A 22166-nucleotide genomic window follows, 5' to 3' on the forward strand; every position below is an offset into this window, starting at 1 on the left:
ATGCACTAGTATCCATTATCTTGTTTGCTCTTCCTCTGCATAGAATAAGCTATAGGAACATCTCAGTAGGAGGCGTAATGGAAATGAGAGCTTAGCCAAATTGTACTAAGCTGGCTGGAAGCCTCCTATTTTTTTCATGAGCACAACCAACTTGAGCACACAACTCGTATGTGTGTCTTTAAATGGCAATAATTTTAAACCATCAGCATCTAAATAGCCACTACCTCTGTTATTCATCGCTCAAAGCATTCTCAGAATGTGGTAGATCCACTAATGAATAACAGCTCATGGAACCAGTGCCAAGGCTCTAGCAGCCCTTCCTCATTTTAGACATCAAGATGTTAACCTTGTGTTTGGTAAACAAAAGATATACAAACCCCTCTGCATGATTTCATTGCAGACTGAATTGAGCATGAGAAGAAAAGGACTTGCTGTGCCTGCAGCTGCTGCTTTCTTTCCTCTCTCTCTCTCTCTCTCTCTCTTTTTTAAAAAAGGTCCCATTTCAGCTGCCTGTGTGGCCCTCACTTCAGCTGTTTATTTTAGTTGAGCCAAAAGGCACTTTTCTAAAGATGATTTATTAGTTAATAAAACAGGGGAGACTGCAAAGTTTAGGGGACTTGTGATACACATTCAGGCTCGTGCTTTCTTTCAATAGAAAATAGAATCGTAGAATTTGTGCTTCTAGAATGGGATGAAAGCCTTCTAGTTATCCCTTTCCCCCTTGCAATAGAGGCCAGATTCTTCATATCCCAAATAACCTTAAGGAGATTAGCCTACTACATCCCTCTAATTACCATATGCTCTAAATGGAGAGGAGGAAGGATGACTGGATCTTCTGCCAAGCAGGGAACTTGAGTAAAACAAACACGGATGGCTTAAGCAGACAATCTGTACTAACACTGTAGGCCCTACAGTAAAAGAGTGTCGTGGTGGGACCTCCAGGATTAGCAACCAGTCTAATCTGAAGGTAATTCCTGTTCCAACTATGTCAAAACAAAACTTGGAATTCAGCCTTTATATCAGTGTTTGGTTTTGCTTGTTTGTTTTTGCAGTTATATATCATGTTTTGTGATGCAAAACACAGGGCAAGAAAGCTCCTCCAGAAGCTCAGAAGCTCTAATATTCAGAAGTATGTGTACTTTGCACTAAAATGAATAAAAATTCTGTGTGTGTAAATTAAGGGGAAAGTGCATATGTTTGCTTATATTTTGTTCCTTTAAATGCATACATACATACATACATACATACATACATACATACTGCTTCTCATGGGGTGCGGGAAACACTAAATGCATGTCCCTAATCTCTGGGAAACTTATTGGTTCCCCTTTGCCTGTGTTTGAAATTTCACCAGTTGTCACCCACAGACTTTGAAGTCTACACTGCAGTCATAAGGGCTAGAAAATCTTGAGGTTACTGTGGCAAAAGAAATGCCTTTTGTGTGCCTTCATTGTGAACACTTAAGAGTGTTAATGCGCATAGGAGTAGTCACAGTTTTATGTGATTTCCACTCTTGTGTCCTGGGGAGAGAGAGAAAACAAATTATCGGGATGAGGGCATTTATCACAGTGATAGGCCACAGGTTTCAGGTCCTTCAGCATCTCCAAGTGGACTGGGTTGGAGGAGACCCCTCCCTACTCCATCTCTGATCCCATGTTTTGGACTACAGTTTCCACCATCCTTGATCACTGGCCATGTTGGCTGGGACTGATGGCAGTTTGGTCGAACAGCATGAGGAGGGCACCACGTTGGCTATCATTGAGAATGGCTGCCTATCACAGTGAAAAGAATTGCTAGTATCAGGCAGTTCCTGAAATCTTTTATTGTTCTTAGCAAAACATTTGGTGCTCATTCTGCTCTGTGGAAATGTAAGTGCGAACTGTTGTCAGCTATAAAACCTTTAAAAGGAAACCGTGCAAAGAATAATAGAGAATAATTCAGTTTATGTTGGATAAACTATTCAACACATTGTTAATCCTAGGTTTTCATGATTTCATGCAGTTCCTGCCATTTCTGAATTAGCTGTTACTGAATGTCTCCCATAGACTCTAGATTGTTGATGAAATTGATAACTGGGGAAAGTTGTCTCACATCTCCAATTAAATGCCTTTTTTCATTTTCAGATAGAAAAACAACTTTCTTTGTGGAATGACTGCCCCTAGTATTCATGAAATGTAATAAATCTAGACAACACTGGGATTTTATTCAGGACAGGATTTTGCCTGAAAGGGAAAGTATACTCCTTTATTCTCCATGGATTATGACACTCATAAAAAGGACATTTTGGAAAATACCGTATTTTTTGCTCTATAAGACTCTCTTTTTCCCTCCTAAAAAGTAAGGGGAAATGTGTGTGCGTCTTATGGAGCGAATGCAGGCTGCGCAGCTATCCCAGAAGCCAGAACAGCAAGAGGGATCGCTGCTTTCGCTGCGCAGCGATCTCTCTTGTTGTTCTGGCTTCTGAGATTCAGAATTTTTTTTATTGTTTTCCTCCTCCAAAAACTAGGTGCGTCTTATGGTCTGGTGCGTCTTATAGAGCGAAAAATACGGTAAGAAGCTCTGCCATGGATTATAAACTGGTTGAAACAGCCAAGCTAATTAGCTAGCTTTCACCACAACATAAGGCTAACAGATGATATATTGAAAGTTCCATTGAACTGATTGGGACTTGCTTCTAAATAAGCATGCATGCAGTTGCACTGATAATAAGGATGACAATAGTAATTTCCCTATTGATACTGATCATCACTGTGCTAATGTTGACTGTATTGATACAAATGCTACTGTTAGTGATGCTGTGTAAGAGGAAGCGAGGAATCAATTTGCAGGGAATATAGCATCATGTCATGCCTTAGCTGGATACAATCCAGTGTTCTTTTGAAAAGTCTCGTCTGTGTTTGTAATGCAATAGATGGTATTTGATATAGATTAGGATATAAATCCAGGGGACCACATGGCTGCCTGGATGGTTGTTTCTGTCAACCCTTAGACCAGCCTTCCCTTCCTTGGTTCCCTGTGTATATTTTGTACCACAGCTCACAATTAGCCCCACTCAGCATGGTCAAGGCTCAGGGATGATGGGAGTTTAGGACTGAAATATTTAGAGGGCACAAGATTGGGGAAGGCTGTCTTCCCCTAGAGTGAGGTAGAGGTTTTAACGCTTTATTTCCTGTTACGGTCCTAATTTGGATCAGAGACCCATTAGCTCCAGAGTCTTGAAATCTCCTCCCCACCACCCATGATCTCAATCCAGATTCCCCCTGCACTGAAGATTTGTGCTTTAATAAGAACAAAAACCCTGCACTTAAGGGTACAGATAAGGAACTAATATTACCATCTACTTTGAATGAGTGTATGACCCAGTAGGAAATATTTCCTTGTGCTTTGCCTCTGCATGACTCCACCAGCTACAGCCTGTCTGTTGAACCCACTTGCCTGCAGCCAGGCTAGGAATGGTAGATAAGAATGGTGTCTATTCTCATTTTAATGCAAATCTACCTAATTCACATTTCCAGTGCATAAAATGAAACTCAGCTGTCTATGAAATTTGCAATTCAAATTTTGGGATGCAAGTTTTCAACTAAAAATGCATATTCAAATGTGCATACTAGTGAACATAATGCATAAAAATGCATTACGTTGGGGAAAATGGTGTGCAGGTTACAAAAGTTAGTATATTAGGAGACCTTTTGTTTCTTTTCTTTCTTAAAAAAAATTGCATACTTGATACAGAAATAGGGCAAACCAAATTTAACAGGAAAAATGAGATAATGAGAGAAATCAGAGCTGCCAAGATTCCACCATCCCTTAGCCAGATCTGTGTGCTGTCACAGCAAGAATGACCTGAGTAGAAATGATGGCTTTAGCATACGCTGCTAGACGCATAACTGGAAAATGCAGGGGGATCAATTTTTTCCTTGGCACCACCTGAGGATCTCATCTCACATGATTGTGGCATAGGGGTAGGGAATATTGCGTGTGCATTCTGCTCCTGGGGCTCAATGCGGTGCTGGCAGTTCCGTGCATCCAGCCTCTGCGTGGTTTTGGCTTGTGCACCCTGTTTTTTGCACACTAGATGGGAGCTGAACCATATCTGGAAGCTTTGAACTTTGTTATCCTTGTGCTGCTCATAATAGATGATTCATGCTTTTATTACTTTTCCTTTCGGCATTCCGATGACATCCACACCTTGCAAAGTCAGTATGAACCTTGCTTTTTCCTGTGAACAATTTCTCTGCAGAAACTGTTCAGGTTATTCTTCTTATACCAAAACCAAGTTCAGTAGCTGTGTAAGTGTTTCTCTTCCAAACTAACAACTTGTTCCAATCCATGTTGAAAATATTAATTGCTTTGCTTCCTGAGCAAGAGTTAAACTCTTCACCTCCTTTTTATAGCACAGGCAGTGTCAAAAGAAACTATTATTACAGTTCCTTCCTTCCGGTGTGTTATTGAAATGGGGCATGCTGAGAGAATTTGCTGTTTTGGCAGCTGATACGTTATCTCCCAGCTTTTGCTATTTACAGAGGGTGTGTTTGCACCACATGCCCATCAGTCTGCCTGACGATAACACTGCTTGTCCTTTAATTTCTGCCAGAAGTCAAGTTGTGAACTGAATTAGCTCTTTGCTTACTCTCTTTGAGTGTACCAGAGGTTGGGACATTTAATTCCCTTTTAGAATTAAGAAAAAACACCAATCATCTCCCTAATGAAGCTTCACTTTCCGTCATCTGTTATAAAATTAACTGGTGCCTATATTAAACCAACCTTTTTTGGTTCCTCTCTACATAGGCTAAGAACATCCATCCACCAAGTCATATAAGATCAGCCTTCCCCAACGTTGCACTCTCCAGATTTTATTGGTCTACAGCTTCCATCAGCCCCAGCCACCATCGCCAATGTTCAGAAATAATAAGAGTTGTAGTTTGACAACATATAGAGGGCCACAGATTAGGGAAAACTGATGTAGAGCATGCCGCCTTTTTAGTATTTGGTGGTGGATGGTACACACAACTTTACTAGATCCTTGTGGCAAACCTCTGAATGATTTGTTGTGATGAAATCCCCTTGCATGGTTTCTGCTTAAAGAGCAACTACAGCTTACTTATTTAAATTACACTTCTCCCCTCTCTTGCTCAAGGAGTTCAGAGTGGTCTCAGGTAGTCTCCAATTAGGTAATTTACAGGGCCTAAACATACTTAGTAAGTTCAGTGGCAGAAATGCATCTTCTGCCTTCTGGTTTGCTCAAGTGCACCAGGCTTTATTCTGTAGTGCAGACAAAATTAACTATTCCCTCTACGTCCATTGTTATGTTATGTGCTACTCTACCACACAAAGCTGTCCAGATGATAAGATAAAACTTTCAAGGTCCAAAACTTTCAAGGTCCTTCTATAACAATGGTTCCCAAATGTTTCCCCCCATGGACCACTTGGAAATTATTGATGATCCACTTAATGATTTTCCTGCCTCTTGTAGCAATTGCAATGCACTGGATGCTGTATGATTTTTGATTGCTTCTTTTATTTCTTATATTTTTATTGTGTTGCAATTTGTATTCTCAGACATGCCATGAACTACCTGAATGATGGTTATGGACCACTGTTGGTTCATGGACCACAGTTTGAGAACCTGCATCCTATAGGTTGTCCCACCCAGTGGCGTAGCGTGGGTTGTCAGCACCCGGGGCAAGGCAAGTAATTTGCACCCCCTAACCTGTGGATTTTAGCACTCGAGTGCGAGCGCCCCCCCCCCCGATGTTGCGCCCGGTGTGGCCGGCCCCCCCTGCACCCCCCACGCTATGCCACTGGTCCCACCTTCAAAGGTCAGATCAATGGTGGCGAAAGGGGACTCTTCAGCTCTAGCCACCCAGTCTGTGGAATGCTTTCCCCAGGGAGGCTTCCCTGGCACAAACTCTCATCCTTCCAGTGCCAGAGGAAGATATTTTCATTCACCCCAGCTTCTGCACTATTAGATCAAGTTTATTTTCTCTGGTGCTCTCTGTTGATTTTTATTTTTTTTACAGTTTCTATTTTTGTCTTTAAATATTGATCGTAAGCCACCCTAGAATTTGTCAAGCCTAAATAAAATACTCTGTTAAAGCCACAGAAAAACCTTCTGATTGAACTGTGCCTTTGTGTTCATAGACGAGGCAATTCAGTCTTTTTATTTTCGTTCAATCTTCCTTAACCTGGACAGCTACCACTGGCGTGTAATTTCCAAGGAGGAGTTTGAATGGATGGGTGTGCTTGGGAGTTTCTGTGAAACTTGTAAAGCTTTTGACAAACAACTGGTAAATCGGATGGTGTGGAACTGATACTGTAAGTACAGGCGCTGCCTCAGGAGATTAATAACCCTGCTGAGGTTAAAAACTGGGAAAGCCTCCAGCAGACTGCATTTGACAAGCCCATGTTAAAACTATTCGATGTTGATTTAGATCTTTGCTTAAAAACTTGGATTGTTCAGAAAAACCATGGGGGTATAGTTAAAACATTTTTTTCTCCCTTCAGGGCTAACATTCTCTCCCCCCCACACCCTTCTTCTTTTCTCTCTTTTAGGTATGTGATGTCAAACCAGTAGGCTGTTCTCTGGAGCCTCCCACACACTATTGTAACGTCATGTGCCAGTATGAATATTATTAACACAGACACACATACTTCAGTGCTCTGCATCGGAAGAGGAGGAAAGAGAAACTAAACCTTCAGAATCAATGAATGGACTGCCTGCAAAATGTTGCTTATCTAACTTCTGCTGAGAATACCTCCTATTTCTGCTACTGGAGAAGAGCTGAGCGGAAACAGGATCATACCCACCCCCCATTAATTTCCATTCATATATACTTATCCCTTTTTATCTTGAATTTCAGGCTCTGAACTGCTTTGGCTGCAAGCACTTGGACAGCAATATGTGTCATGTCATTGTCACTTGCCGCTCAATGCTGTGGACGCTCCTGAGTATTGTTGTGGCATTTGCAGAGCTCATAGCCTTCATGAGTGCTGATTGGCTGATCGGCAAAGCAAAACCTGGGAATTCTGAGGGCATGGACAATGGGATGGGAGGATCGCTGGAGCCGTTTCGTCCAACCTTAGGGATCTACGGACGTTGCATCAGACTCTCACACATGAAATCATCGATGCCCGACACGCTTTGTGGCCCTTATGCTGAAAACTTCAATGAGATTGCCAGTGGATTCTGGCAGGCGACAGCTATTTTCCTTGCTGCTGGGATCATGATACTCTGTGCTGTCGCATTTGTATCTGTTTTCACCATGTGTGTACAGAGCATTATGAAGAAAAGTATTTTTAATGTCTGTGGGCTGCTACAAGGGATTGCAGGTAAGTGTATGAAAAGGCAAAAAGTGAAACATATTGGATATGTTTGTGGTATGTGGATAAGGATGCATTCTCAACAAGATTTTCTTTCTGCTAAATGTAAAGACCTGTTCAAGTAGTTTAGTCTCCAGAAGACTGCATTTAACAAGCCCATGTTATAATTCAGGAATATGGTCAGGGTAAAACTTAAGACACTAGCTAAAGTTTCCTTTATAGCTAGCAGGTGTTCTGGATATTTCTCAGAAGAATGACTATGTTGCAGTTTACTTGAAAGTACCAATATCTTTTCTGCACTGTGAGAAGCTGTTTAGATACCCTCAGACCCTCCTCCTTAACGTGACACATAGTTTGAATCAGCAAATATGATTTGTCATAATAATAATAATATGTTTTATACTTCACCTATCTGACTGGGTTGCCCCAGCCACTCTAGGCAGCTTCCAACAAGAATACAGAGGGAAATATAAAAAAAAAATCACATCAAGCATTAAAAGCTTCCTGAAACAGGGCTGCCTTCAGATGTCTACAAAAAGTTATATAGTTATTTAACTCTTTGACATTTGATGGTAGGTTGTTCAACAGGGTGAGTGTGACTGCCGAAAATGCCTTCTGCCTGGTTGTACATTGAGGGAACCACCAGAAGGCCCTTAGAGGTGGCCCTCAGTGTCTGGGCTGAACGATGGGGTGGAGACGCTCCTTCAGTTATACAGGGCTGAAGCTGAAGTTATACTACTCATAGTTCTAGAAACCACCATTTCATCTTTGATTCCAGTCCTTAGCTGTGTGACTAGCACAAAATGGCAAACTGATTTGTCTCAAACCAGGAAGCAAGGAAAGGAATCATAAGGTGTGAGGGGAGGGAGGGTACGGGGAAGGTTGTTATTTTCTATTTATTGCATTTATAAACACTACCTTTTCTCTGAAGAGCTCTTAATTAGATTATGTATGAACCAGCAATTCATATCTTTCCTCACCACCATCCTTTTTCTCTTAAGATAATTCTAAACAAACCAGAGAAGAAAATGGTGGGTCAGCTACAAACCATTATAAATCAGAGAATGAACCACTTCTGTATCTGAACCCTTTTGGTTGTACTTTCGTTCTGAAACAACAAACAAACAAAACTACAACTAATGTGAATATCATCCATAGATGGAAAGCAACCAATTTTTAAAAATTTAGTTCCTTGTAAATTATGTTGTGGCGTGGCTACAGAATTAGTAATCTCAAAATGACTCTTTACTGAGTTCCCTGATGCTTTGTCATGGCAGTGCTTTTGCACCTGGAATGTTGCCAGTGTTCTGCTGATGACGTGTGACAGTCACGATGTACAAGTTTCTTAATTCTTGCTCTTGCAAAGTGCTTAAGCAAATGGTTCAAGTAGTCTGCCAGCTTGGCTGTAAACAGATAGGACTATTAAAATATTCCCTCAGAGCTGGATTGAAGCCTAGCTTAAATACATCCATGAAGTTTTATTTTTCAGAGTTGTTTCTGTAAAGTGCAAATATTTTGCAGAAGTAGACCTGGTTTTGATTGGTTTTTTTATGTGTACTTGGGACACAGATGGTACTCTTTTTCTTATCACCTTACATTTCCAACAGCTGTCAAAGCACAAGCACTTTCAATCATTTAGAATATTCTTGATTAACAGGGCAAACTTATACATATTTACTCAGAAATCCAATGCTGTATGCAGAGTTCTCACACATCAAGACTTCACTTTCCTCTTTGCACCCAATGCACCCCCAAAATCTGCTCCAGAAGGCCCCCTAAACCTCTGGAACAGATTTTGAGAGTGAGTAACGGGGAAGAGGAAAGAAGGGACAATTCCTTTGCACAGGGGAAATGGTGGTGTGGGATATAGCATAGCTCAATATCCAAACAAAAACAAAAACCAAAGTGCTGGACCAACAAGCACAAAAAACCCCTCTGCAGTGCCACAAATCCAACTTAACAGTGTAATGTTGGAAAATGTCGATGACTTTTCCTACCTGGGCAGTTAACTTTCCACAAGGGCCAACATTGATGCCGAAATCCAGCATCGCCTGAGCTCTGCGAGCGCAGCTTTCTCCCGATTGTGGTGCCAAGTGTTTGAAGACTGGGACATTCACAGGGAAACCCAAATGTTCGTTTACAACCAACTTTACTGTACTCTTGCAAAACAAAGACCACTTATAAAGACCATATCCAACTGCTCAAAAGATTCCATCAACGAATTACACATCACTTGGGAAGACAGGCAAACTAATGTCAGTGTACTGGAAGAAGAAAAGATCACCAGTGTCAAAGCAATGATTCTTCAACATCAACTTCATTGGACTGGTCATGTTGTTCGGGTGTCTGATTATTGTCTTCCAAAGCAACTACTCTATTCCCAACTTAAGAATGGAAGGTGAAATACTGGTGGACAATAAAAGAGGTTTAAAGGTGTTCTCAAGGCAAATCTTTAAAAATGTAGTATGAACACTGACAACTGGGAAACACTGGCCTGCAGGCGCTCCAGTTGGAGAACAGCCTTTACCAAAGGTGTCATGGGTTTTGAAGACAAAAGGGAGAAACGAGCTAAGAGGAAGGCATGCTTGGCAAACCCTCACTGTGATCAGCTCCTGCCTGGAAACCTATGTCCCCACTGTGGAAGGATGTGTGCATGCAAAATTGGCCTCCACAGTCACTTAAGGCTCACTGTTAAGACTGTTTTCATGGAAGACAATCTTACTCAGCTACAAGTGATCGCCAAAGAAAAAGAAGATTAAGTCCAGTGATAATTACCTAGTAAGGATTACTGCCCAGGTTATCTTTAAAATCTCAAAGAAATTACGATGATTAATATTTAATCTTTTTCCTGGAATTTGTGGGAAGAAGAAAACTCTACACAAGTTGTTGAATTTCTGACCAGTTTTGTGGGCTGTGACTTAAATGGTGCGTAAAATGAAGATTACAGAATGTCCTTCTAAGGATTTAGTCCAAGACCTTCATCTGCATGAGCATGTAGGGCTGCCAAGTCACAGTGAGCCCACACACATCTTAGGCCAAGGAGCTTTTTAGTCTGTCTGCAAATAATCTGTCTTCTGATTAAAAGGTTCCTTTTGGGATTCCTGTTATCCTCCAGTGCTCACAGTTCCTTTCTGTTCTTAAAGTGGGGAAGCAGCAATCTTCATTTTGTAAACATTTAGAAGCCATACTGTTAAGGAAAGAATAAGTCATCAGCTTCAAAGGGCCATAGACCAACACAACCATATCATTAGATCAGTAACTGCTGCTTGACAAACAAAAGGGGCTGGACAGGCGGTCATTTGTGCATCTTTTGCGAGTGCTGGAGCTATTTTTAAAAGGCTGTGAATTACTTGAAAAACCTGAGTTTGAGCAATTTTGTTCCTAAAATACTAACAGGGAATTAATTTTAAGTGGATTGATTGTAATAATAGCTTCCTCTTTTCTGCCTGTAAATATCAGTAGTCTGTAGTATCCAGTTGGGTGTTTAGGGACTGGGATTCAGAGGCACACTAAATGCATTTGCCCACATTCATCCCTTGCTACCCTTGGCTCTCTTTTTCCTGCCTCCATTTCTCTCTATATTATATTAGACTGTAAGTTCCTTGGGGGCACAAAGCTTAATATTTTTTGCCTATAAAACTCTGGAAGGTGCTACATATACTGAAAGAACTAAATACATATTAAATAATAACATGGGGTTGTTGTTGGTTTTTTTTTAAAAAAGGTTGTTTCCATGCTTATATTAAAACTACTCTCAAAATATTTTCCGAAATATTTCAAGTGCATTTTTTGTGCTAAGTTTCCACTTAGGTTTGTTTTTGGCGGGTTTTTTATTATTATTTTATTTTAGCCATTAGTGCCAGCCCTTCTCCATTTCTGGGAAAATGCTGTTTGGTTTATAGTGGAAATCCTGACACTGTCTCAAGTACATTTGCACTTTGAACAGCATGGTACATGAGTTCCTGTATTCAGATGGCTGCATTCCAGCATGACTGCTGAAAGTTAAAGTTCGAGAAAAGACTTGGTGGGGGCAGGAGGAGGGGAGATGAGCCTAAGAGGAAAAGTGTGCCCATGTGAAGTATATGTGCCAATCAGGCATTGAAATATGGTAGAGCCGATTTCAAATAGTACAGGATAGTACATTAACAGTAACTATTTTAATTCCGTTACAGATTGAGGTTTTGCCTAGCAAAGTGGGCAGCTTAGAACCTCCTGTGCCTCTGGGCTTGCTTAGACTCCAGGCTGAGCAGTAGTCTGTGTAGTGTCATTGTATGATATGCACTTCAGTCTCCCTGTGAGATACATAATGAACATGCCTTTATATGTAGCAGGAGATGAAGGGCCTGAGCTGATGAAAGCTGGCAGACAGCTCCTGAGAGGAGGCCATAATATTGCTGCTTCTTGTCGTTGCTCAATCAATTCCTCGTCATGCTTCCTCTGTTGCAGGGCTTTCTTCCCAAATTGTTTTTCTAGCCAAGTTGGTGATGCATCAGCCTCCTCCACGTCCTTGGCAAGTCATCTGAAAGAGGAGTCAGATTAGGACTGAGACTCAACGCAATCCTAACAGTTTCCAGAAGAGGCAGGCTAGAAAACTTTTCTAACCAGCCCTACTCAGGCACCTGCGTGGACGTCTTGTCCTAGCTAATACACTGTAGTAGAACAGTAATGGAGGAACACTCAGCAAGACAAATTGGAATGTTTATTGAGTTTAGTTTTGGAATGGTTTTAGGAAAATGCTGCACAACATAAGTGTCTTCTCTTCTTTCCTTGTCTTCATCTGTGGGTTAACATTACAATCCTGACTACATTTACTCACAAGAAAATACCATTGATTTCAATAACGTTTAGCTTCAGTTAAACATGCTATCCTATATGCATGTGCCTGGAAATAAGTATCATTGAACTAAATGGGGCATACTTGTGATTTTTCCTAGGATTGCACTATAAATCATCAGTGGATTGCAGTATTAACCTTTTTTAAAATATTTGAATAAGAAAACAGGATAAAGGTCTTTTCTGTCAAAAATCTGCTAGCAAAAGATAGGAGATAGATGTGAATAAGCTCTTTGCAGCAAACTGGTCCAGCATTATTGATATCCTTTTTGATAGACCTGATAACTATTTGAAAATCGCTAGTATACATGGAAAGGAAAGAATAACAGACTAATCATATGATTTTTGTGCTGCCCATGACTCACTGTATGTGGGTGTTTTTCGGGTTGGTGAAACCAAGAACCCAATTTCAGTACAGTTTCTGTAAAGTGCAACTGAATTAGGAAAGAGTCTGGAAAAACCCTGGTGTTGCCAACCAGTCCTTGCGGCTTTTAGTTTCAGATCCTTCCAACACGTTTTGTCATTTTCTTTGGCTAGTTTGTCTTTTATAAGTATTAATTCAGGGAGCTGAACTTATTGAATATTTCCAGTCAGTTGCTGAAATCTAGGGCTGGATCTAGACACATCAAATACCGCATTTTTCGCCCTATAGGACGCACTGGCCCATAGGATGCACCTCGTTTTTTGGGGGGGAAATGAATAAAAAAAATTATTTCCCCCCCCCCCCCCAGCCATGGGGCTGGGGCGGGGGAAGCCTGAGCTTCCCCCGACCCCAGCCCCCAGAACAGGCTGCTATCTGCAAGCCTGGCGGCAACTCCCACCGGGCTCGCAAGGCTTGTGGACATCTGCACAAAGCACGGGGCGCCCTCCAGAGGGTGCCCCGTGCTTCGGGCTGCAGGCTGCTGCCCGCAAGCCTTGTGAGCCCGCGGGAACTCCCGCTGGGCTCGCAAGGCTTGCGGATAGCTTCCTGAAGCCTGGAGAGCGAGAGGGGTTGGTGCGCACCTACGCCTCTCGCTCTCCAGGCTTCAGCGAAAGCCTGCATTCGCCCCATACACACATTTCCCCTTCATTTTTGGAGGGGAAAAAGTGCATCCTATAGGGCGAAAAATACGGTAAGTGTTTCAGTTTAAAGCATTGTAAATTTAAACAGGAAAAACAGGTAGAAAATAACAGGGCTCCACATTGCCATCTGGTGGCACAATGTTATATCGCATATACAACACATATAAATTGAAACAAAAAAAAAAATTTTTTTCCTTCCAGTAGCACCTTAAAGACCAACTAAGTTAGTTCTTGGTATGAGCTTTCGTGTGCATGCACACTTCTTCGTGTGCATGCACACTTCTGTGTGTATCTGAAGAAGTGTGCATGCACACGAAAGCTCATACCAAGAACTAACTTAGTTGGTCTTTAAGGTGCTACTGGAAGGAAAAATTTTTTTTTTGTTGTTTTGACTATGGCAGACCAACACGGCTACCTATCTGTAACTAGAACATATAAATTGCTTTTTCTTTACCAATCTAGCTGAATCCTAGGATTGGCTTGACTAAGTTACTGCATTTAAATAGCTACCTATATCAAGTTTGCATTTTTAGGAATGGGTGTGGCACATGTGTAGTAGGGTTCAAATACAGTATCTTGTCTATGACATTGAATGGATTCCCTTGGAAAATGGTGGACTCTCCTTCATTGGAGGTTTTTAGGCAGAAATTGGATGGCCATCTGTTATGGATGCTTTAATTGGAGTCCCACGTTGCAGGTAAAAAAAAGGTAAAGGACCCCTGACAGTTAAGTCCAGTTGCGAACGGCTCTGGGGTTGCGGCGCTCATCTCGCTTTACTGGCTCAGGGGGCCAACGTTTGTCGACAGACAGTTTTTCCGGGTCATGTGGCCAGCATGACTAAGCCGCTTCTGGCGAAACCAGAGCAGTGCACGGAAACGCCATTTACCTTCCCACCAGAGCAGTACCTATTTATCTACTTGCACTTTGACGTGCTTTCGAACTGCTAGGCATTGCAGGGGATTGGACTAAATGACCTTCCAGTTCTACAATTAAATGCAAGAAAACAGACAAAATACTTTATGAGCTGTTTTCTGTGTTTCCCCTTCATTTTAATAATGCAGCATGGTCCTTGCTTGTCTACAGCACTGACGCTCCATTGATCCCATTTGGCCAATTTCTGCCTTCTTCAGAGGCATTTTTGACAGGCAAACACCCCTTTGTTTCAGTAGGAAATGCAAGGGGGTCATTTCTGGATTTGCAGACAGCATTCAGTTTTGCCAGTATACTCTGCTGTTTAATGTGGCAGAACAACAACTGCACAAGAGACTGTCAGAACTAAATATCATGCTTCTGGCTTATCCAAACAAACAGCTGGATAACCATGCTCTCTGAAGGAGTTGTTTCCAAGATCAGACCAGGGGGGTCTGCTTTATGTTATTCCAAAGCTGCCACTGCTGCTGGTCTGGCATTGCTCAGATCCAGTGCAAGGCAGTCAGAGTGATGTGTGACACTGATGAATTTTTGTACTGAACTTTGAGTTCTTGGCTTTCAACAATGATGTTGTTCCTTATGTTCAGCGGCTATTAGCCCTGATAGCTAAGTGAAACTTCAGTGTTTAGAGGCAGTGCATATCTGAACACCAGATGTTAGGGCCAAACAATTGAAGAGGATTGTTGCCTTCAAGCCCTGCATATAAGGTTTCCTTAGACGTATCCAATTAACCACAGTTCTTGTTACATTCCTGGAGCTCCAAATAAAACCTTTGAAACCAAAATAAAAAGGCACATGACAATTAGCTACTTAAGCTAGAACTTAGCTCTTGCTACTGAACTCCCCTTTCTTCAAAATTATATTGACAACTTATTTTTATTAATTTGTGTCTAGAGCACAATATACTTCTCTTTTTCCTTTCTGTTTTTGGAGAGATGGATTGTGTCTCTCTGCGTTAACTTTTTTTTAAGCTAATCCTTTTTTAGCTAATCACTTGGAAAGTGGAGGTGCCCCTCCAGATGTACCTCCACAAAACTTAAATTGAACATCCTCTCCAAAGCTGCCTCCAGCCTCTGAGAGTCCAATTAAAGGCACCAAATTAATTAGCTACTCAATTTCTCCCCTACATTTGCACTGTACAAGACTTACACAGGGATCATTAAATAGTAAGTAGGGGGTATCTCAATACTTAAGGATTGAAGGATTTGTAATTTCATGTTCTTCAATTAAATTACAGAGGCATACTAATTGAGTGGCAGATATAAAGGTGGAGAACGGAAAAAACTGGCTTCTTAAAATTTGTCTTTAGTGAATTCTTTGATTTACGGATAGAATGGATGCCTGGACACACCTGTTTGATAAGTCTGTGCTAATAAGTTAATGCAACACACAGTAGTATCTTGTGGTATTTGCTAGCAAACATTTAAGCGTTTAAAACTTATTTACTCAGTTTTCTGATAAATGCATATAATGCAGAATGCAGAAGGACAGAAGCCAATTTTTAAAAAGGAATCTGACTATGAGCACATAGCCTACATTTTATGAAGCAATCTGTGCAGTGTTAACTAATTTTAGGTGAAAAATGTGATAAAACGAACAGACGTCCCTCTCCCAAAGCTGTCAGGTCCCTGGTAAACAGCAAGCCAGGATATAGCTATACCACAAGTTTAATCATCATCTCCTTTCCTCAGGGAAGTCAAGTTCTGGGGTCAGATCACCAAGGTATAAGACAGATGTTTGGTGTGTACATACACCCTCAGAGGTTATGCTCAAGTTTTGTTTTCCTTTAACACGTGTGCATAAAATGTTTTCTGGTAAGAGAAGGTACACTTAGATTGGAGCAGTTTTAAAGCATCCTGGTTTTGATAGATAAAAGCCATTTCAAATGAAATTTTGGTGCTAAAAATTGTAATTTTCAAACTTCTGCTGTGTCAATAAATCTCCTATTCAGAAAAATGATGCTGTATAGCACACTGACAAAGGAACTTCTGATGACATCAGGAAGGGGATTTCTGGTGTTTAGTCTGTCACAGCTGGTGGGCTCAGAAGGATGAAAGCCCAGTTTATCCTGCCCAAGATGAAGCAATACTTTATAGTCTCAGTGACACAGGCATGCTGGCAAGGAACACTACACAATGTTTTTGGCTGTTCCTGACTCAGTATACTCACAGAGAAATCCCTAATGTTAAGACTGGAACATAATTCACATATGGGGTTTTGCAACCAATGAAACGATAAAAGGCTACAGATAATCCAGGTTCTCTCTTTTTGTTTAAGAAATGCTTGTTAAAGGATTTACATACAGGGTCTGATGCATTTTGAACCTTCTCATATGTCCAAGTGCAGCTTGATGTAATGTGGGATACTGGAATGTTTCTCTCAGCTGGCTGGCATTCTGTCCCAATAATTAAGAAACAGTAATGTGCTGGAGCATGTACAATCTTAATTGCTGTGAATGAGACAGAAACTAGCACTCACAGCTGTTCCTGCCCTCAAGATTTACTAAGAAACAAACCGATACTGGCTGCGATTTATAACTTAGAAAAAACTTCATCCTCGGTGGAGATGGGGAGGAATAATAGGAATATAGTTAATACTGTAAACATTTTTCAGTGTTGTCATTTGATTCATTTTACATGTGACTGTAATTTGTTTTAGCTGTTCTTAATGCTGAATTTAATGTTGCCGTAACCCACCCTAGGATCTGCTGGTGAAGGGCAAGTAATAAATTTAGTAATAATTCTCCATTTGGCCATGTCCTGCTGGGTTTGTATTACTGCATAGCAGCAACTACATTCAGCATGTCAAACTCATACCCACAGTAGCACTATAAACAGTGCATTGCCTGCCAGTCTCTAAGCCTGCAGGCCAAGTGATTCTGCATTGTAGTTACTGAATCCTCTCCCCTTTTGCTAGTTTGGTTTACAGTGATGTGTTTGCACTTTTGTTCTAACTACTCTTTCTTTTTCTTGGTAGGTCTCTTCCTTATCCTAGGCTTGATCTTATACCCTGCTGGCTGGGGTTGTCAGAAGGCAATAGACTATTGCGGACATTATGCTTCGGCTTATAAACTTGGTGACTGTTCGCTGGGCTGGGCTTTCTACACTGCAATTGGTGGCACTGTTCTGACATTCATCTGCGCAGTCTTCTCCGCCCAAGCTGAAATCGCCACCTCCAGTGACAAAGTACAGGAAGAAATTGAAGAAGGGAAAAGTCTTATCTGTCTCCTTTAATGACTCAAGAGAACCTTTACATGTCTCAGCAGAATTGGCTTCTAAGTGGACTTCTAAATGAACTGATGCTAAGACACACACAAAAGCCTTTTGGAGCTCAAGCAGTATAGTGTCACTTAATAGGCATGGAGGAGGACTATCAGCAACATAAGAAGAAAATGTTACTTTGTCAGCATCACAGCACCTGGCTGCAATGGAAGGATGCTACAACATACAGCTGTTGGCTTCAAGTTTGCATGAACAGTGCCTAACGGTTTTGGAAATGCTCAGTTCTCCTTGTATGTTCACCACTATGAAGGATTGCAGAGGAATCCTTGGAAGGATATTGCTGAATACAAGTCAATATGTTTCCACTATGTACAGAAAGATAATGTAACCAGGCTTCAAGTTCAAAGGTTTTAGATGTCACCTTGGTGCCATCCCCACAGCAGTTTCTTCGGGATGCATTTAGCTTATCAAGCTTATCTTGTTGAAATAGCACATGGGGGAAACTTGGGTACAGGAAATATGCAGGGATTCCAAATGAAGCTTGCAAGGAAGGGATTTTCATAGGCTGGGGCTTGTAAGCAATACTTTGCCCAGTAAACATGTGAAATAGGTTGCTGTAGTCAGAACAAGTACAGTATACAGCAGCCACCAGAATGAAAGCTAAATTATTTTGGGCTCATAAGCACAGGTAGTACTAGCAATATGCAATTGATTTAGCTGTATAACTGTAGATAGGTGAAGCAAGTCTTAGGAAGTAGTAATGGTAGTACTTAGGCCCCCAAGGTGTACCTCCTAGTGGAAGTGTAGACCTTAATCCACCTTCAAGGACAGTAGCAAGCAGAGTACTGGTGCCCACAGGGTACCTCCAACGGCCTCTTCTTGCCATTCCAAGTACAGACTGCCATTGCGTTCATTTTGCCCAAGATTATGTGCCTAAAATAGCCACATCATCACCTAAGGACAGACTCTATTAAGGTCTGATGCTTTTGAAAGATCTTTTTACAGCTATATTGCACGCTGATGATTATAATCAGCTCAATGATTTTCCAGAGGTGATCTTTTTCTGCAAGACAGTGCATACATACACTTCTGTAATTTTTCTACAAGCCTAAGAATTTTTGAAACCCATTAAAACAAAATATAATGGTGCTGTCATAATGACGGGTTAACTGATGGCTAATATTCAGATGTTCATGTATCAGATTAGCCTTATTAACATTGATCTCTCATATTTTGCCTTTTGATAGGAAGAACTTGCAGCAGTTGGAGGCCAAGATGCTAGACTAAAATTTTACATCAAAACCACTAATGATAACCACTTATGTCTACCATAGCTTCTAAAATTAAGAAAATTGAAATTTCCAGTAACAAGGAATGTATTTTCGAGTATCTACCCCTCTAACTCAGGTTTATTGTGCATGGCTGCTTCTTCTTTAACCACTGCTATAGTAAGTACTACAAAAATGAGTAACAACTATGTACATACAAATTTTGTGGGGGTATTACCAACTATGCTGATATGTTCAGTACCAGCAGTGCCAATTAAGACATTATCTTGGACAACAAAAGTTTGCTTTCTTTTGCAGAGCTGCTGCTACTTCTTCCACAATTTCTCCTGTTCAAAAACTTGTGGACATTCCAATTAGCAAGAGCATAAAAGGGTGATGCACTACCCACACACATTATGATTAATACAAACATGCATTAAGACTTTAGAAGTGTGATGGACAACAATAAGTCTTCCTACTATAAAGATAGGGTCTTATAAAACAACCACCAACAACCAGGTTCACCTAACCTGAAAACCCAAACATTGTAAACAGTGTCCCATCGTTTACAGAGTGGGAGATTACTTGCGACCCAAGCCAAATGCAGCCTACTTTTGTGTCTCTGCCAGGTGCTTAACAACCCTTGTTCATTTTTGTAGCTTTAAACAGGTAGCACATAAAGAAAGGTTTGCAAGGTCCTAGTAACCAAAACACATAGTTGTGGACTGTGCTTGGCTGCACAGGTCTGAGGAAGACTATCTCATTCTAGAACATGATGGGCTTCTCCTATTTAAAAGGGCTCCCTCTTAATGCACATGGAGTGTCCATGCTGATGTTCTTTAGTTTGCTCTCCTTTTTGGTACTGCAGCAGCAAAAAACCTCTGGATTGAAATAGTGAGGTTCAATTAGAGCTAACCTTTTTAGCTCTAAAAATAATGCATATTCAATAAGGACACAGGGCTAATGAAATATTTGTTTGGCAGAATCAATTTTATCACAGGATATGATCTTGGCACATTTCACATGGATAATTTTTATATCTGAAGCTGCCCCCCCCCCCCGAATACTGCTGTAATTATTATGGCTGTGATCCAGGTGTGTAGTTACTCCAAGTCAGAATATGCATTCTGTTTCCCCCCTTTAAAAATACAATTGCTCTCACAATTTTTCTTTAATTTCCTTCTCCCCCAAATGGCAGTTTGGCGATAAGAGCCATAAGAGCTGTTAAAAAGAAGAGTGCTGGTTCAATAATTAGTTTCACATCTCTTCCCCATTTATTGTTAAATTGCTCTTGCACTTAACCTCCGTACTGATTTTTGAGATACAAACATTTGAAGGTAATTGAGGGATAACACTGAGATTTCTATCTCTTTCTCTAGGGAAACTATCATGGGATTTCAAACTAACAGCTTCCAGCCTAGAATTGAAGTGGTAAAATCAGAAATTAATGTGTCTAGAGAGTGAGAGTGTGCACGGTTGAAATTAAAGCTTTTATGGAACAGATTAGTAGTATATGGGGCTCTTGAAAAGTGTTTTAAGGAATTCATTGATGTAACAAACCATTATTTACTTGGTCTCTCACATTTCCAACTGCCCTTTTAGTAAGGGTTCCAAATGGGCATGCCAACTTTAGACAATACACTGTAGTGCTGCAGCGTTTAAAGCAAAACTTGTCATCTTAAAAAAGAGAAAGTTCCCCCCCCCCCCACGTTGAATTGAACAGCAGTTAAAATAAATTCATAAAAGCTGCAGTTGACAAGAACTTCTTTGCAAATAGGTTTTTACTCCTGTTGGAAAGTAATAGAGAGAATGCTTCTAAGACACTTCCTATGACTCAGGTATGTATCTAAAACCAGCAGCTTTTTTGCTTTGTAAAAATAAATCACATGCACATATGATTGAGCAATGGATCAATCCTATGTGTTTTAGTCAATGACTTAAACAGGTAAAATATTTTAGTCGTGCAATGGCTAATATTTCAGAATCCAGTATGGTAGATACAGCTTTAACCAACACTCAAGTGGCATTTGGTCTAGTTATAAACTCTACATTCTAATGTACATGAACCACAGAATTGCAGACTATAAGTGAAGTTTCTATAATAACATGGACTGGAAGCACAGTAACCTAGAAGTGTGTGCATTATGAAACTTAGGCCCTGGCAAATCTTACCACATAATTGGGAAGTTTAAAATGTATTTAACATCACATCCTACTAAGATGATGCTTTACTGCGCTATTACAGCTAACACCTAGCAAGAACTTGTATTTGTTGCTTACCTATAAAACATGGGTATGAATGGCTCCATGGTCAAAAACAAGCTGAGTCCTGCCCATCATGTATTGTAATGAGCTCTAAAGGGACAAGCATTTTCTCTGCTGGAAAGCTTTCCAGGAAGTCCGATCTCAGTAATACACAGGCACAATTCCTTATGTGAGGCTATATATTACAGTATTGTGGAAAGAGGGAGAGAACTCAAGGAAAATCTAGTTTAAACAAAATTTCCAATGGCATAGTTCAGATTTCAGCCACTGAAATAGTTCAGCCCGTTCTTTTGCAAATAAGCACATCAGTAACCAAACACTGGCATTCCTTACATGGCATAATGCATCTTTCTTATGGTTGAAATATATCCTAGTTTTCATATAAACTTATATTTCATAAATTCCAAAAAATATTTCATAATTCCAAGAAAACTTACATCATGGTTGGTTTTGTCACTTTTACACCCATTGCTATCAACACAACTTTGTGTTTCCTTGGATAGAAGCATTATTGCCAGTCACAGGGTTTAAATCTTATGTACAAGGAATCTTGAAAGTTTTCCAGATTACATCCTGTGGTTTAAGAAAGATTTTGTGTTTTACCTCTAAACAAATGTCAAGGACCCCTTTTTATAATGTATTTTGCCTTCACAAGATGACATATATGTGAATGCTTCTTAGTGTGTGCTATATTAACTCAAGAAATTGTGTTTTAAACCTGTGTTCTAAACAGCTCAAAATGTGTAAAAAAAAAACACTTAACAAATTATTTCTTAAATAGCTGCGGCTGAATCATTTTTGTAAACATTTACTGTATTGTGTTATGTGCCACTGCTTTCCAGAGGGTAAAAATTTAAAGATTCACATGGTGTGAGATGTGCAATAACAATAAGGAAAAAGAGAGGTTGAAAGGGACAAGGGTATTACAAAGGCAAATACAGCTACACTAATTCTATTTCATATTTATCAGATGTCAACCATGTCCTGTAAAATCCCTCATTGGAATGAAGGTGGGGTTAACAATAATTGGAATGATGGATTTCCAGCATCTCCTGAACTCTGGGAAATCCAGGCCTACTTATTTATAGCCTAAATGTGAAGGATTGTTTAGCAATTAGCAAGCTCATCAACATAAAAGGAACAAGAGAGGAATGTTTGAAGCTCTATAGTCAGCTAAACATAGTAAAGGATGTTGTTGAGCTGTATTGCTAATTTAATTTGTCTACAATATAGTAATTTCTTTGCCTAATAAACAGTTATTAACCCT

The 22166-nt window shown here is 40.4% G+C and overlaps 1 protein-coding gene across 5 annotated transcripts in view; it reads left to right on the forward strand.

Moving 5' to 3' along the window:
* LHFPL2 (LHFPL tetraspan subfamily member 2) overlaps positions 1-22166 on the forward strand; it is a 112126-nt gene extending 89960 nt beyond the window's left edge. For 4 of the 5 annotated variants that reach the window (XM_083576312.1, XM_083576313.1, XM_083576310.1 and 1 more), the window contains 2 exons: positions 6553-7329; positions 17122-22166. In XM_083576312.1, the coding sequence (XP_083432438.1) occupies positions 6900-7329; positions 17122-17378 (687 nt within the window). In that variant the 5' untranslated portion in view covers positions 6553-6899 and the 3' untranslated portion in view covers positions 17379-22166. Of the gene's footprint in view, positions 1-6280; positions 6316-6552; positions 7330-17121 lie in introns of those variants that run through there. The other variant, XM_083576314.1, reaches the window with a different exon arrangement.

This window comes from Podarcis filfolensis (assembly GCF_964270895.1).
Source record: "Podarcis filfolensis genome assembly, chromosome: 11".
Classification (NCBI taxonomy): domain Eukaryota; kingdom Metazoa; phylum Chordata; class Lepidosauria; order Squamata; family Lacertidae; genus Podarcis; species Podarcis filfolensis.